This window comes from Phoca vitulina, unplaced genomic scaffold (assembly GCF_004348235.1).
Source record: "Phoca vitulina isolate PV1807 unplaced genomic scaffold, GSC_HSeal_1.0 scaffold49, whole genome shotgun sequence".
NCBI lineage: Eukaryota > Metazoa > Chordata > Mammalia > Carnivora > Phocidae > Phoca > Phoca vitulina.
In genome coordinates, this window is record NW_022589752.1 from 7,177,284 (window position 1) to 7,191,693 (window position 14,410).

The 14,410-nt window shown below is 39.5% G+C and overlaps 1 protein-coding gene across 1 annotated transcript in view; it reads right to left on the reverse strand.

Annotated features, from left to right (window-relative positions):
* OVCH1 (ovochymase 1) overlaps nucleotides 1-14,410 on the reverse strand; it is a 74,327-nt gene that overhangs the window by 45,105 nt on the left and 14,812 nt on the right. The window contains exons 10-17 of the mRNA XM_032432701.1: nucleotides 13,169-13,309; nucleotides 12,935-13,065; nucleotides 12,101-12,194; nucleotides 10,949-11,087; nucleotides 9,390-9,467; nucleotides 8,167-8,367; nucleotides 2,634-2,706; nucleotides 2,013-2,208 (exon numbers count right to left, since the gene is read on the reverse strand). Coding sequence (XP_032288592.1) covers nucleotides 2,013-2,208; nucleotides 2,634-2,706; nucleotides 8,167-8,367; nucleotides 9,390-9,467; nucleotides 10,949-11,087; nucleotides 12,101-12,194; nucleotides 12,935-13,065; nucleotides 13,169-13,309 — 1,053 coding nt within the window. The remainder of the gene's footprint in view (nucleotides 1-2,012; nucleotides 2,209-2,633; nucleotides 2,707-8,166; nucleotides 8,368-9,389; nucleotides 9,468-10,948; nucleotides 11,088-12,100; nucleotides 12,195-12,934; nucleotides 13,066-13,168; nucleotides 13,310-14,410) is intronic.

Sequence of the window (14,410 nt, forward strand, 5' to 3'; positions counted from 1 at the left end):
GGACCTGAGCCAAAACCAAGAGTCAGCCGCTTCATCAACTGCGCCACCCAGGCACCCTGGAGCATGTCAAGTACATTTGTGCGTGAGGAGATGATAAAACTGGGTCATGCAGAGAGTGATGGAAGGGCAGTCCTGAAGCAGCAAAGTGATGGAAGAGGGAATGCTGTTTGAGCTGCGAGCAGAATGAGGAAGAGGCAGCTGGGAGAAGAGCAAATGTGTTCCAAGCTTCAGAAAGCAGAACAGATCTTGTGTTTAAGAGAAAGAAAGAAGACCACAATGCCTGAAGGGGACAAAGGGAGGAAAAGAATTTGGAGAGGTAAGTGGAGGCCAAATCACATAGAGTTTTCCAAGCCAGACTAACAGTTCAGATTTTATTCTAAATGTTAAAAAAAAATAAAAAGCCATTCAAAGATTATCAGCAGAACCAGGCTAATTTTAAATCCTAGCTTTGATATTTATTAGTTATGGGATCTTGGCAAGTTACTTAAATCTTTGAGCCATAATGTCCTCATTTACAACATGGGGAGAATAAAATCTCCTCATATGGTGTTGTGCACATTTTAGGAAAATGCAGTTTGGGGCACCTGGGTGGCTCAGTCATAAAGCGTCTGCCTTTGGCTCAGGTCATGATCCTGGAGTCGTGGGATCGAGTCCCGCTTCGAGTCCCGCATCGGGCTCCCTGCTCGGCGGGGAGTTTGCTTCTCCTTCTCCCACTCCCCCTGCTTGTGTTCCTGCTCTCGCTATGTCTCTCTCTGTCAAATAAATAAATAAAATCTTAAAAAAAAAAAAAAAAGAAGAAGAAGAATGTAGCAGGAGGGGAAGAATGAAGGGGGGGAAATCGGAGGGGGAGAAGAACCATGAGAGACGATGGACTCTGAAAAACAAACTGAGGGTTCTAGAGGGGAGGGGGTTGGGAGGATGGGTTAGCCTGGTGATGGGTATTGAGGAGGGCACGTTCTGCATGGAGCACTGGGTGTTATGCACAAACAATGAATCAGGGAACACTATATCTAAAACTAATGATGTAATGTATGGGGATTAACATAACAATAAAAAAATTAAAAAAAAAAGAAGAAATGCAATTTGGCCACAGGTCATACAGAAAGCTATGATCGTGTACACTGTACACAGTCAAAGATAAATTCTCCTCTCCCCAAGCTCGCAGATTCCAAATAAAGGACACAGAAACAGAAGGAAAACATAAGAGAAAATGATCTTATACAGGGAAAAGAGGCAAAACGCAAACATGAACCCATTCAGATCTGTCAGTATGTTGCTATGGCTCTAAGAACTCTACCACCTAGGCCAGGGGCAGCAAACCACAACCAGTGGGCCAGTTCTGTGCCATCCCTGGGCTTATTTAGTACAATCTGGGAACTCGTTTGGTTTGTACACTTTATTATTTTTTTTTAAATTTTATTTATTTGACAGAGAGAGAGAAAGCGCGAGCGAGCACAAGCAGGGGGAGCGGCAGAGGGAGAGGGAGAAGCAGGCTTCCCGCTGAGCAGAGAGCCCGATGCGGGGCTCGACCCCAGGACCCTGAGATCATGACCTGAGCCGAAGGCAGATGCTTAACTGACTGAGCCAGCCAGGCACCCCTGGTTTGTACATTTTTAAATGTTTTTTTTTTTTTAATCCAAAAGAATATTTTTTGACACATGAACAATATATGAAATTTAAATTTCATAAATAAACTACTGGAACACAATCCTTTCTGTTACATTCGTATGTCTGTGGCTGATTTGCACCATAACGGCAGAGCTGAATAGTCGAGACAGAGAACATATGACTTGCAAAGACGACAAGACTTATGACTTGGCCCTTCCCAGATCTAACCTACCTATAATTAGTCACCCTAATTATAGGCTGATCACTTACAACTAAATCAAACATGGGTTCTAGCTTTCAGAAGGAAGAAGGGCTAAAGCAGATACTGCTGGATATCATCTCCGTGCCAAATTTGCAAAATTAACAACTGGCCGTCATGTGTGTGCAAAAGCAAAAACGTTTACCTTCACTAATGCTTCCTAATCCAGTCACAGCACAGATCTCCGAGGACAGGAGCGGCTCCGTGCTTTGCGGGAGACACACCGGCCTCACGACGGAGTTGAACTTCAGAGGAGAGCTCAGCTGTATCAGGGTGATGTCCGAGTCAGAGCTCCGTCTATCGAAGTCTTTGTGCACCACGATGCGTTTTACCCTCCTCACCTGTACCAGTGGCGAGCCAGCCAATTACGAGATCGCGTCAATGAGTCAAACTACTTCCAAAATAAACCTTAAATCTCTACATCTCCATACATCAGAAATTCAGACTCTGTACTGAATTTAAAAGGGCAATCTCTGTTTATAATTTTCAGGAGGCCATGAACCACTCTCTGAGGACTGGCAGTTCTGGAGAAACCAGGCTAGTGCACCTGTGTACACAGACCTGAATTGGCACATCCTGACCTACCTCCCTTAGTTCTCTGATTAAACTGTGATCTCAGATTGTATCTTTAAATGTTGGTATAAATAGTTAGTGTAAAGGGGCACTAGGAGATGAATACTTAATTATATATTTTAGCTAAAGGCATTCCCCGGCATGTGATAACACTTAGAACACCAGCAGAATTGTCCTTAGAAACATTTCTCACCTGCTCTGTTGGTTCCTTCAGGGTTCTGTCATGGTCCCCAGCAACAATGGTCCAGAAGAGAGGATTATTTTTCCTGGAGAAAGAACAAGGACAAAAGTTTGATGAAGAGACATTTTTCACCATTTGATCTAACCCCATGTGGCTCTACCAACAGGCACTGAGTTTAGTTCAGCCAGATGTCTTACCCACTCCCCTGTCGGTGCCTTTGTGTGATCTCCTCGCTGGGAAGGTACACACCTCCTGAGCTACCTGAAGAGTTCTTAGTTATGTATCCTGCCACCTTCTTTTGGCCACAGAATGTCTTTGGAGACCCTACCAAATATCACCAAAGGCTAGTTTTAAGTTGAGAAGGAAAAAAGAAAGTACAGCTTACTTTAATTTCACAGTGATGTTAAGAACACACGAAAAAAAAGGGGTGCCTGGGTGGCTCAGTCAGTTAAGCATCCAACTTCAGCTCAAGTTATGATCTCAGGGTCCTGGGATTGAGCCCCACATTGGGCTCCCCACTCAGTGGGGAGATTTCTTATCCTTCTTGCTCTCCCCCACCAACTCATGCCCTCTCTCTCTCTCTCCTTCTCTCAAATAAATAAAATCTTAAAAAAAAGAATATATGAAAAAAACCCTACATTCAAAATGAGGTAGCTTCTGGCCTATGTTTTACTGTTCAAAGTATCCAAACATTATCTTACAGGGATACATCTCAAGTTGTTATCTTTTATCAAACCACCATAATTAATGGAACGGAGGTTAAAAAAAAAATGTATCAGTTAACAAAACAGGTAAAACTCACCCATGGTGTTACTTTGGGAGTGGGGGCTGCTGATGATTGCAAGAGGCATAAGGAGGCTGCTGGGTGTTGGCAGTATTTCATTTCGTGATGTGGGCACTGGTTCCAGGGGTGCTCCCTGTGTGCAAATTCTTCTAACTATAAACCTGATATTTGCACACTTTTGATGTACTTCAAATGGATGTTAAAAAAGAAAAAAACCCTGAAATCAACATCCATTAATCTACCACATCAAGATTTCCAGCTGAAGAAATATCTGAGGAAAGAGTTCCTCAATTGTCAGAGATACTCTGTGACCTCAGCTTGGAGATTCTTTAATTTTTCAAACCTGTTTCCTTAGAAAAAATAAAGTTACTGAAATTATTTTTCAGTGCACTTTATTCATAGAAGTTTCTTAATACACGTAGGCTTCTTCTCTTTAGTCATAAACATGCTCATTTCAATTCCTTGCATGAGGAGTCTGACTTATTCATGTGTTTCAATATGCCTTTATTAAGGGAGCCTACTCAGGTAAAGTACTTGGCAAGTACCTTGCAGATGGTAATGACTCCGTAATGGTAGCCATTATTGCTGTTATTATCTGCCATGCACCGTAACAGAAGGATTAAACTTTATTTTCAAAGTCACCCTCTAAATTATTACTTGGTAGTAAAGAAACTTATTTCTTAAAGCCACTCTACTCCTTTATATAGAGGATGGTGTGCACAATAAATTGAAATAATAAAAATCATGGTATAGTTGATAATGCAGACCACAACTTCTAGTGAAATTATATGTGCACAGTCATCAAATATCCTTTAATTTGGTAGAGAGCACTGTGTAAAAAGCATATGACAGAGCAACACACATGTTATGAGGCAACAAAGCCCGAGTTTTTCCAATAATGGGATGATAGCTCAAAGTAGCAAGTGGTAGTTTTCTCCATCCTATCTGGCCCCTTGCTTGCAACCAAGTTTCATTTCTTATATCCTTAGGGTCTTATCCCCCCATCCAACAATGGGACATCCAACATGGGACACTTCTGCTTTGGGAGAAGAAAGGATCACTGCTGAACTACAGGAAAAAAGTAGCTGAAATGGAAAAAAATTAGGTTTGAGACAAAGATTCCAACGTATAACTGCAAAGTGAATTTAGTCCTCTGAAGGGAGTTCAAAATCCCAAATGAGCACAAAGACCAGCGTGGAACAGCAAAAGAACAACACCAGTTTTCCCTAAATTTGGGACAACATTACCTGGGAACTGATTACAAACACAAAATCCTCAGGCCCCATGTCAGACTTACAGATTCAGAAAACTTCCAGGTGATTCTGGTATATGCTAAAGTTTGAGAACTAATATTAAGAGCGACCAGTCCCAGGCAAGTCACGGGAAGTGGTATGATGTTGCTGTTGGTTATCCTTTATGTCTTTGGAGTGCTACCCAACGAGGTCAGATAGCCTGGCACCTAGTGACCTTCAGCAAAAATGAGGTCTACCTCAGCTCCCAGACCTCACATGTCTCCCCAGCTGGCTTATCCCACATGGCGAACTTCCCTTATCAATAGATTTGGATACGCGGAAGCCCCTTTCAATGGAGGATGGAGGCCTGATGTCTACCAGGTCAATGAAGAAGAGGCCGGGAGAAACAAATCCATGAAGGAAGCAGTTGCAGAGTTCCCACAAAGGCCGGGCATGAGTGGAACATCCTGCTTTTGTTACTCCGGCCTATCAAACACTTCTGGTGTAAAGAGCCATACACTGCAAGGAAAGGCTTCAAAAAGGCATTTCTTTTGGTGAAAGAAGTTAGGCAACTACAAAGAAGAGTTAAAAAATGAGTCCCAAAGACATTTTCCATATCACTGTAAATAGAAAGCACAATGTCTTGTGCAAAAAAAATCATTAAAAAATATATGTGGTATATAAAAATACTATAAACTATATGCCTGTGTGCTTAAATGTTAGTGGAAAATCTGATAATTAAGACATTCTTAATATTGATCACTTCTAAAGAGGAGGAATGGATTCATGAAATGGAGACAGTTTAGATTTTTCTTGATAACTTTCTTAACTGCCTATTCCCGCAAGCATTACTTTTATAAAAATCTTTTTTTTTTTAAGCTTTTTATTTATTTATTTGACAGAGAGAGTGAGGGAGCACAAGCAGGGGGAGAGGCAGAGGGAGAGGGAGAAGCAGACTCCCCACTGAGCAGGGAGCCCAATGCGCAGCTCTATCTCAGGACCCTGAGATCATGACCTGAGCCAAAGACAGACGCTTAACTGACTGAGCCATCTGGGCACCCCATAAAAATCTTTTTTTTTTTTTAAAGAAATCAAGAAATCACTGATGAAATTGCATACAAATTCCTTTTGTGGTCAACTTAAATAGTTCACAAACATTTACGGCTGATTGTATTTAATAATCTCAACTGACTCATCAAGTTGAATATCCACCTTATGATAAGAATAGACGATTCTATTTGACAAGGGAATCTGCCAAAACTTCTTCTGTGCCTCAAGCTTCAATACTAATATTTGTCTTCTCCAATACATTATTTTTTTTACTAATCAGCTACTATTGAGGCTTCTTTTCCATGATACATAAAAATGAATTCTGATAGAATTACTATAAAGTGGGCATCTCCAAGGGAGGGAAGGCCTAGAGTGAATGAGATGGTATTAGACTGAGTTGGAAACATCCACATGAACTCGTGTTTAGCTTAATGTAGATACAGAAAGAAGGTTTATAAAATGGATTCATGTGCATGGCTATATTTTCTAGTTCTGTCCGCTGAGAGGACCTAGTACAATAACACCCTAGGACCAACTAGTACACCGGCCACTGAGATCTTAATTTCTCATACTATTCTCCAATAAAATAAACCAGGGCTCATTGGAGAAAGGACTGATTCCAGGACTGAGCAGAGAATATGTAAGATAAACCTGGATCATTCTTTAGTGTCACAAATGGACACACACAAAAGACACTGAAAGAACGGACACTGGTCAAACCTGGAACAATTTGAGCAACAGAATGTTAGTATTTTATGTAGTATTATGTAGTATTTTAAAATAAATATGCCCGAGTCCATACTGATATAAACAAATTATTTAACAAGTAGAGAAGAGACATCTTCCATACAGAAAAATTTCCAACAATTAACATAAATACTCTCCACTCAAGGAGGTGGAGCTTATACCCAACGTCTCAAGTGTCGTCCACACTAAGTGACTTGCTTCCAAAGGGTAAGGGTGGAAAGAAGGAAAATGTAACTTTATGATGGAGACATTTGGCAAATACCACCTCAGCCAGAACTCAGGTTAACATCATCAGTGATAAGTCATGTTGATAATACATAACCTTAAAATTATATAATAAGAATGGCATATTACTGATATGGTTTTCCTCCTCCAAAACCATAATCCCAGTAAAACCATGAGGAAATATCAGACAAACTCCAACTGAGGGACCTTCTACAAAATAACAGATGAGTACTCCTCAAAACTGGGAAGATCATCAAAAACAAGGCAAGTCTGTGATACTCAGAGCCAAGAGGAGCCTTATGTGACATGCTGACTAAATGTAATATGGTATCCTGACTGGCAAAGAAAACAGCAACCACAACAACATCTGGAGACAGGAGCAAGTATAGTGTGTTTGAAGAACGGGCTGGTCCACTGTGAGCAAGCACAGCAGTGGTCCAGTTGGAGTCAGATAGGCAGGAAGTGGTTCTTGATCATGGCTGTACTTTGGAATCATCTGAGGAGTTAAAAAAAAAAAAATACCAGCATCCAGAACTCACCAACAGGTGACTGACTTAGGTAGTCTGGACTGAAAACGAATTAATTACAGTTACACACAGACACGTGGCTTATCTATATAACATGAGGATAAGAGCAAGACACAAAAAATATAAACTACAATTCTTTTACATTATCAAAACCAGGAAACATCAAACAATATGCTTGTTTTAGGGATTCACAGATGTTAAAATAAAAAAAAGGAAAGGCATCATAAATACAAAATTTAGCATAGTGTGTACCTCTTGGTAGGGGCACTAAAAGGGTCTTAAGTGTAAAGATTCTTCCTAAACTGAATGGCAGGTATACATATGTACATTTACTATTCTTTAGACTACATATATTATGTACATTTTTTCATATCATGGCATAATTCATAATTTGAAAACATTGAAAAAGTTAACCAAAATTTTAGTTCACTAGTAGTCCACTGACCAAGGTGGTAGATTATCCTACCGTGCTCTCCACGGTTGTGAATCACATTTTAAGAAAGACAACACTAAATCAATCCAGGGGAAGTTGCACTGCATGGTGAGGCATCTGGAATTACTGACAAACAATATAACGGTGAGCATTTAACTTAAAGATGAAATTAAAGGACAATGTGAGAGAGATCTTCAGGTATAGGAAGCACTGTATGTGAAAGAAGAAACAGGCTTAGTTCTTGTGTTCTGGAACTCCAGTAAATTTAGAACAATAGCTTTCTGCTACAGAGAAGCAGACTTGTGATCAACATAATAATCAGAGATTGCCATAAATGGGATGAGCAATTTCAAGGTTTGATTAACATTTTCCACGCTGACATTGTTTAAATAGAGGCTAGATTGCTATGCAGAAAATCACCGAAAGATTCCTGCTTTAAAATTAGTCCAGATGACTTTAGTAGTTAGACAATTATACTTATATCCTAGGCACGGTCTATAAATACATGTATGAACTACATTATTAAAATATTATCAGTTTCACTCACGATTGCACACAGTGGGCTGCAGTCAGAATCCAAGTGGGGTTGAGGATGGCCCCTCCACACTGGTGACTACCTAGAAACCTCACACCCACCTGCCATGGCCAGCAGTGGGGGCAGGCTTCTTCGCCCTCCACAATTCTTCTGGAAAGCCACTGGAGACTAAATGAAGGGATGCCACAGATGCCTACAGCAAAGAAGATGAAACTAATGACCCATCCAACTGAAATAATGAAGAACAAACACCTCCCTCCAATGGCTTGCAATAGCCAACAGAAGGAAATACCAGATGAGCTTTATAAAAATGTCAACTCCCAAGACCCCACATCTGAGGAACTGGATTTTAAAAGCTTGCCTAGGTGACTCTGCTAAGCAATTGGGTTTTTAGTTATTGGTCTACAGAATAATATTTAGTCATGCATTTAATAAATATTTTAGTGCTTGGTATTGCCAGGCACTGTTCTAGATACTGGTGTTCTAGATATTGGTGATCTATCAGTGAACAGAACAGACAAAAATCTTGGCCCTCATGGAACTTATATTCTAGTAGGAAATTTTTGTTAGTTAACAGAGCATGCAAGGTTCTTCATTATATATCTTTCTTTCCTCGCTCTCATGGTATGAAACCATTTAGTCCTCAAACATGCCAAATGCACTCAGACATCCAAATGCCTGTCTCCTGTCTGTAATACTGCTGGACTTAGCTCAAGTGCTCTTTCTCCGTGGAGCCTCCTCTGACTTACCCATAAGAGGCAGACATTCTCTCCTATTACAGCTCCCTGTACTACTTTCTATTATAGCCCATCAACTAGACCATATTCAATACATGCATATTGAATGAAAGATCATAATTTTTGACCAGATACTTCGGATTACAAGTTAAAATTTGCCAGAGTGTGCTAAAATGAAATAAAACAAAAACTTTTGTTTTCTCCCTTTGCCCAAAAATGCATAATCATATTAAATACAGAGTCTAGGAAAATATTTTAAATATTAAGTTTGCACAGGAATAGATGAGGACAAAGGATTGCTCTCTGTACCCCTTTCTTCCAATCATAAAGCTTATTTCGTCTTCCCTCTATTTATGATTCTATATTCAAACCCAAACAAGATTCTGGAAGTTTCATGGACCTAAAATTCATTCTTCTTCACTGAGGAATTATAGCAATGTAAAATGAGGCTTTCCAAAGAAGAAAGATTAAACACATAGTAACCACATGACCATCCACTCATCATATGGAATAGCTTTTGCAGAAGATACGGATTGATTTTGGGGGGTGATGTTGATCCAACTTGGTTTAAAGAGTCTATAGAGGAAAGATTTTTTCAATTGAAAATATTTAAAGTAGTCTATACCGGTTGACCCTACTTGCTTACCCTGGAGTCAATCATAAAACCACTCTCATGTTGATTTCACTAATACTACCTTTCCAGTGCTAAATGCCAGATCCCATACATGTGATTTATTATATATTTCTTAACATTCCTCTTGTATCTGACTCTTAGCATTTCTTCCTTCCTTGGCTTCATGAAATCACTCTCTTGATCTTCTCGATACATCTATGGCCATCTCTTCTCAATTGCAGACTTTTTTTTCAAGATCCTATCCTTCAGCTGAAAGATATTCCACAAGGTACATTTATAACCCTATTACTATTCATTTGCTTACATATGACTTCCACATTTCTCTCTTCAATCTAAGTCTATTTTTCTGAATTCTAGAGCTAGGACTGCTAGCTTTCTGCATCTGGATCTCCCACAAGCTCATAAAAATCCACTTGTCTCAAATGGAACCAATTGATTTCAACAGTGAACATGGTCTTGTTATGCTTCTCTGTATCATTTAGTGGCTCTACCATCCATCTTTCCTCTAAAGCTAGAATCCTAAAAATCGTGCTGGAATGTTTCTCCTTCATATATTACCTTTGCCACAATATATCTAATCAGGGAATAGATCTAGAATAAATTCTTACAATGACTTCTTCACTAGTCTCCTTGCATGTAAATTTACCCCTAATCTCAGTCTTCCATGTTACTACCAAGGTTTGAATTCTGGCTCCACCTCTTGGCAGCTATGCATCTTTGAGAAAGGCTACTCAACTTCTCTGAACCTCCTGTCCCTCATCTGTGAAAAGGAGAGCAATGTATAAACCTCTTATGTTTGTAAGGAGGAATAAAGGTCATAATGCATGAGAAATGTTTAGTTGATACCTGGTAGAGAGCAAGTAATCAATAAATGTAGCTAGTATCTAACATTGAATGCCCTGAATCCATCATGATCTAACTCTTGCCTTTTCTGTCATTCTCTCCAAAACTTGAACAATGTCGAATTCTTTGCAGCTTTTTGTACATCACCCATTCTCTTCCACAGTAGGGTCTTTGCAGATTATATTCCTTTTGTCTAGGTAAATGCTGCTTTGTTTTCTAGAATGACTGGAAAACTATTAGTCCTTCAAAACCCTGAAACATCCCCAAACAGAACTAGTCGATCTCATTTCTGAATTCCATTCTTTCATCTAAATTATCTACTTTTCATATTAGGAGCTTAGAGTCTCTTTTGATCATTTAGTGGATGTAGTTTCTTGGCTTCATCTGAGGTTCTTGGGAAAGCACAGATTCCTGGGCCCTATCACAATCTATAGAATCTAAATCTTCAGGGGTGGGCACAGGAAACTGTATTTTTACTTTGCCACCAAGGTGATTCAAGCACCCTAATTTCAGGTACACATGGCTAAGCGATCTTCTGTATAACTGTTTTCACAAGCAAAAATCACTACTGTGCAAGCACTTATACTCACCTGAGAGCACAAAGGTGAATCTAGCCTTGAAGCCCTGGAAGGTATTTTCACCATCACTTTTAAAATGAATCACCAGCATGTAATTAGAACTGAATACTGGAGTAGGGTTCAAGATTCCATAAAGCTTATCTGTCAAAGTTTTAGGGAAGTTTGATTTATAGTTATAATTTAAAAAAAAAAATCAGAGAACAGGGGTAAAACATTATCTGATTAATTTTTTCCCAGCAATTCTGGTTTTCTTCAACTTTGGTTTTAGGCACACCTTTCCATTTCATGTGGGAATTGAACACTAGTTTCAAGATAACTATGTATTCTAATTTTATCTCACAGAAGAACACTCTATAGATAGGGTAAAACATCTGATTTTTAGTATGTATAGAAACTTCAATTGATTAATGTACACAATGAGAAGAGGCAAGTTAAAATCCCAAACTTCGTATTCCTCTTTCCAAACAGAACATGGCTGCGCTTTATGTGAATAAGTAACACCTGTGATCTGCTGCACCCAAAGCCCACCCTATACAGGTCCCATTCTGCTGGATGAGGGGACTGTGCCTTCACTCACCTGCCTTGAATATCCAAACAAACATTCCCAACCCACCTATATTCCTGCTCTCCGACCCACACCAACACTTAGTGAAGGGACAGATAGTAGGCATCAAGTAAATGGCTGCACAATGAGAAGGGAACATTTTTTAGACTCAGTACACTGGTAGGTCAGAAATGAAAGTATATTTGAAGTTTTGGTTCCAAAAATGAACTTTTAAGACTCAAGTAGAAATTACAGCTTTGGTTACTTCTTTTAGTTACTTTTCTTGGACATAAAAATATCAGCAATTGAAGAGATTTACACAGAAAGGAGTTAAAAAAATTACCTTCAATAACTGCCAAAAATGTACTCAGTGTTACTGTGGGAAAAGTTCACCTTCCAAATATTCTGAAACATTCTCTGCATTTTGCATGTTTCTGTTAAAAAAACCTTACTGGTGAATCCATTGTTGGCTCATGGGTTAAAGCTAAGGTTTTCTGACACATGAGCTTCCAGAATAAGAAATCCCTGTTCCCATTTGACTTTGTGGCACCCAAGGAGGCCAATCAGTGTTGCAACCACTCTCATGCTTTTTAGATGGGACATTACCCACCTAACTCGTGCTCCTCTTCAGGATCACCATAAATCACAACAGCATCATAAACACAGTTTTGGCTAAATTCAGTGATAAAGTCCTCAAATTCCAACTGTACAAATTGGGAACATAACCAGAAAAGTGGTCAAGGAACAGAAGAGATAAACTTTAAAAGCTTCCCTCTGCACATGAAAAGGTCCTCAGTTACCCCCTCCTATTCCACTGAAAGAAGTGTAAGTCATTGCAGCCTCTTTGGAGAGCAATTTGGCAATAACTAGGAGGTTAAAATGTACAAACCCTTTGACACAAAGTCCACCTCTGGGAATTATGTACATCCATATGTGCCCAAAAACACGGACACAGGAACATACTAGCATTGTTGGTATGGACAAAGACTGGAAACCCACTAAATGTCTGTTAATAGGGAACTGGCTTCAGAAATTATGGAATATCACACCATATAATTTTATGCAGTTGTTAAAAAGAGCTCTGTGGACTCATTTGGAAAGATTTTTGGGATAGGAGTAGAAAAAGCATTGCTAAGCAATATAAATATATGCATGTTTGTAAGGGCTCAGAATCTCTCTCTAGGGATACTTGAGATACTTAACCAGTGTTCGCCACTAGGAGGCAGGATGGGAATTAGAGAAGGGGGCATACTTTTCAGTGCATTCTCTCTTCAACTACTGAAACATTTCCAACAACATATATAGATCCATACATAGAGCCATATATATATGGCAAATAGAAGCTCCTAATCATAGTGGCTGTTTCCTAGTCCAGATGAAGCGAGTTCTGCCTAACCAACACAGCTAAGCTCTCGAAGTCTACAGAGCTTCCATAGTTGCTTACCTTTATAATGGGTTTCTCTGGAGAGTGACTGAAGCAATGACACCTTACATTCGTGGGATACAAGTCAGGATAATCGACAGAGTGAATTGTCCCTCCTTCCACTGGTGCAGCCACACTCCCACAGCCTGAACCTGGGGACGTGTCAGGGAACGCCAAAGTGAAGGGCCAGAGGCATTCCCTCTTCCTTACCCCCATCTCCAATAAAAACGTCAGGGAATTAGCTATTTGAGGTACCTGCTCCTGAGTTCTTCCATACAGCAGTAAAGGTCAGCTCAAAGCTGTTGCCACTGTTTCTTGTCCTAGAAACGCATGTAACTGTGGCCTCATTGGTCTCTGTCAGCAATGATGAAGGCAACAGACCTCCACAGACCTTACCTTAAAAGGCAAAGAGATTGAAATAGCATTAAAATGGCAGAAATTTATATGTGTTTTCCTAATATTATCTTCCGGGAACTCTCTGCTCTCAACACACCAAACTATTTAGTGGTTACTTTAATTTTCCCACACTCTCTGTGTCAGTGGTTTTATATTCCATTTGCTTTCTCAAGCTCAATCTCCCATGTCTAAATTCTACTCATCCTTCAGGGCCCCACTCAAAGTCCAGTTCTCATAAACTTCCCAAATACCCACTGAGATAAGAGTACCTTTTCTGAACCACCACAGTTCATTTCCTATACTATGTCATTTCCTACTTTATGGTACACCTTTAGTTAACTCATTGAACTGCAATTTCATTAGAGCAGAGACTGTTTTTACTCTATATATATGTAGGGCTTGATATAGTATCTGACACATAGTTGATTCTTAACAAACGATTGGTTGAAAGAATGGTTACTAGGTAAATAGCAGGCCTGAAGTGTGAAATCATTTAGTCAACGAATATTATGACCCTTAGCACAATACCTTATCTATAGCATCCTGTCAATTTGTGAAGAAATAATTTTCCTTACCACTGGCCTGTGCTGGAGACCAAGGTCTACATCGGCTCTAGAGACTCTCTATCAAGATGCTTAACACGTTTCAATTAAAGTTATTAATTATGCTTATAGTTTATAAGAGGTATTCCATAAATGACCTGAAATGATCTACTGTCATGAGAGAAAAGAACATTATAAAACAATGTGAAGTTCAGTGTGTACAGTTAATACATATAAATGAATACACAGCACCTCAAAATGGTAACAGCACTTATCTCTAGGTGGCAGGATTATTAACAGTTTACATTTTCTTCCATTCACTCACCTGTCTTTACCAAATTTGGCAAACATGCACCCACTTTTGTGATTAAAAAAACAAAAAAGTAGATATTGCCTTGAAAGGAAGTTTCGGATAGTCATGAGATCAATGTTATTGAACTTGAGAAGGGAATAGAGAAAGCTCAGTCAATATGCCGGTCATCGGTTCCTCTCCTACCACATGCACCCAACCCCTTCCAGAAAGGGACAGTACAGAAGATGTCCTAGGGGCAGAAATCTA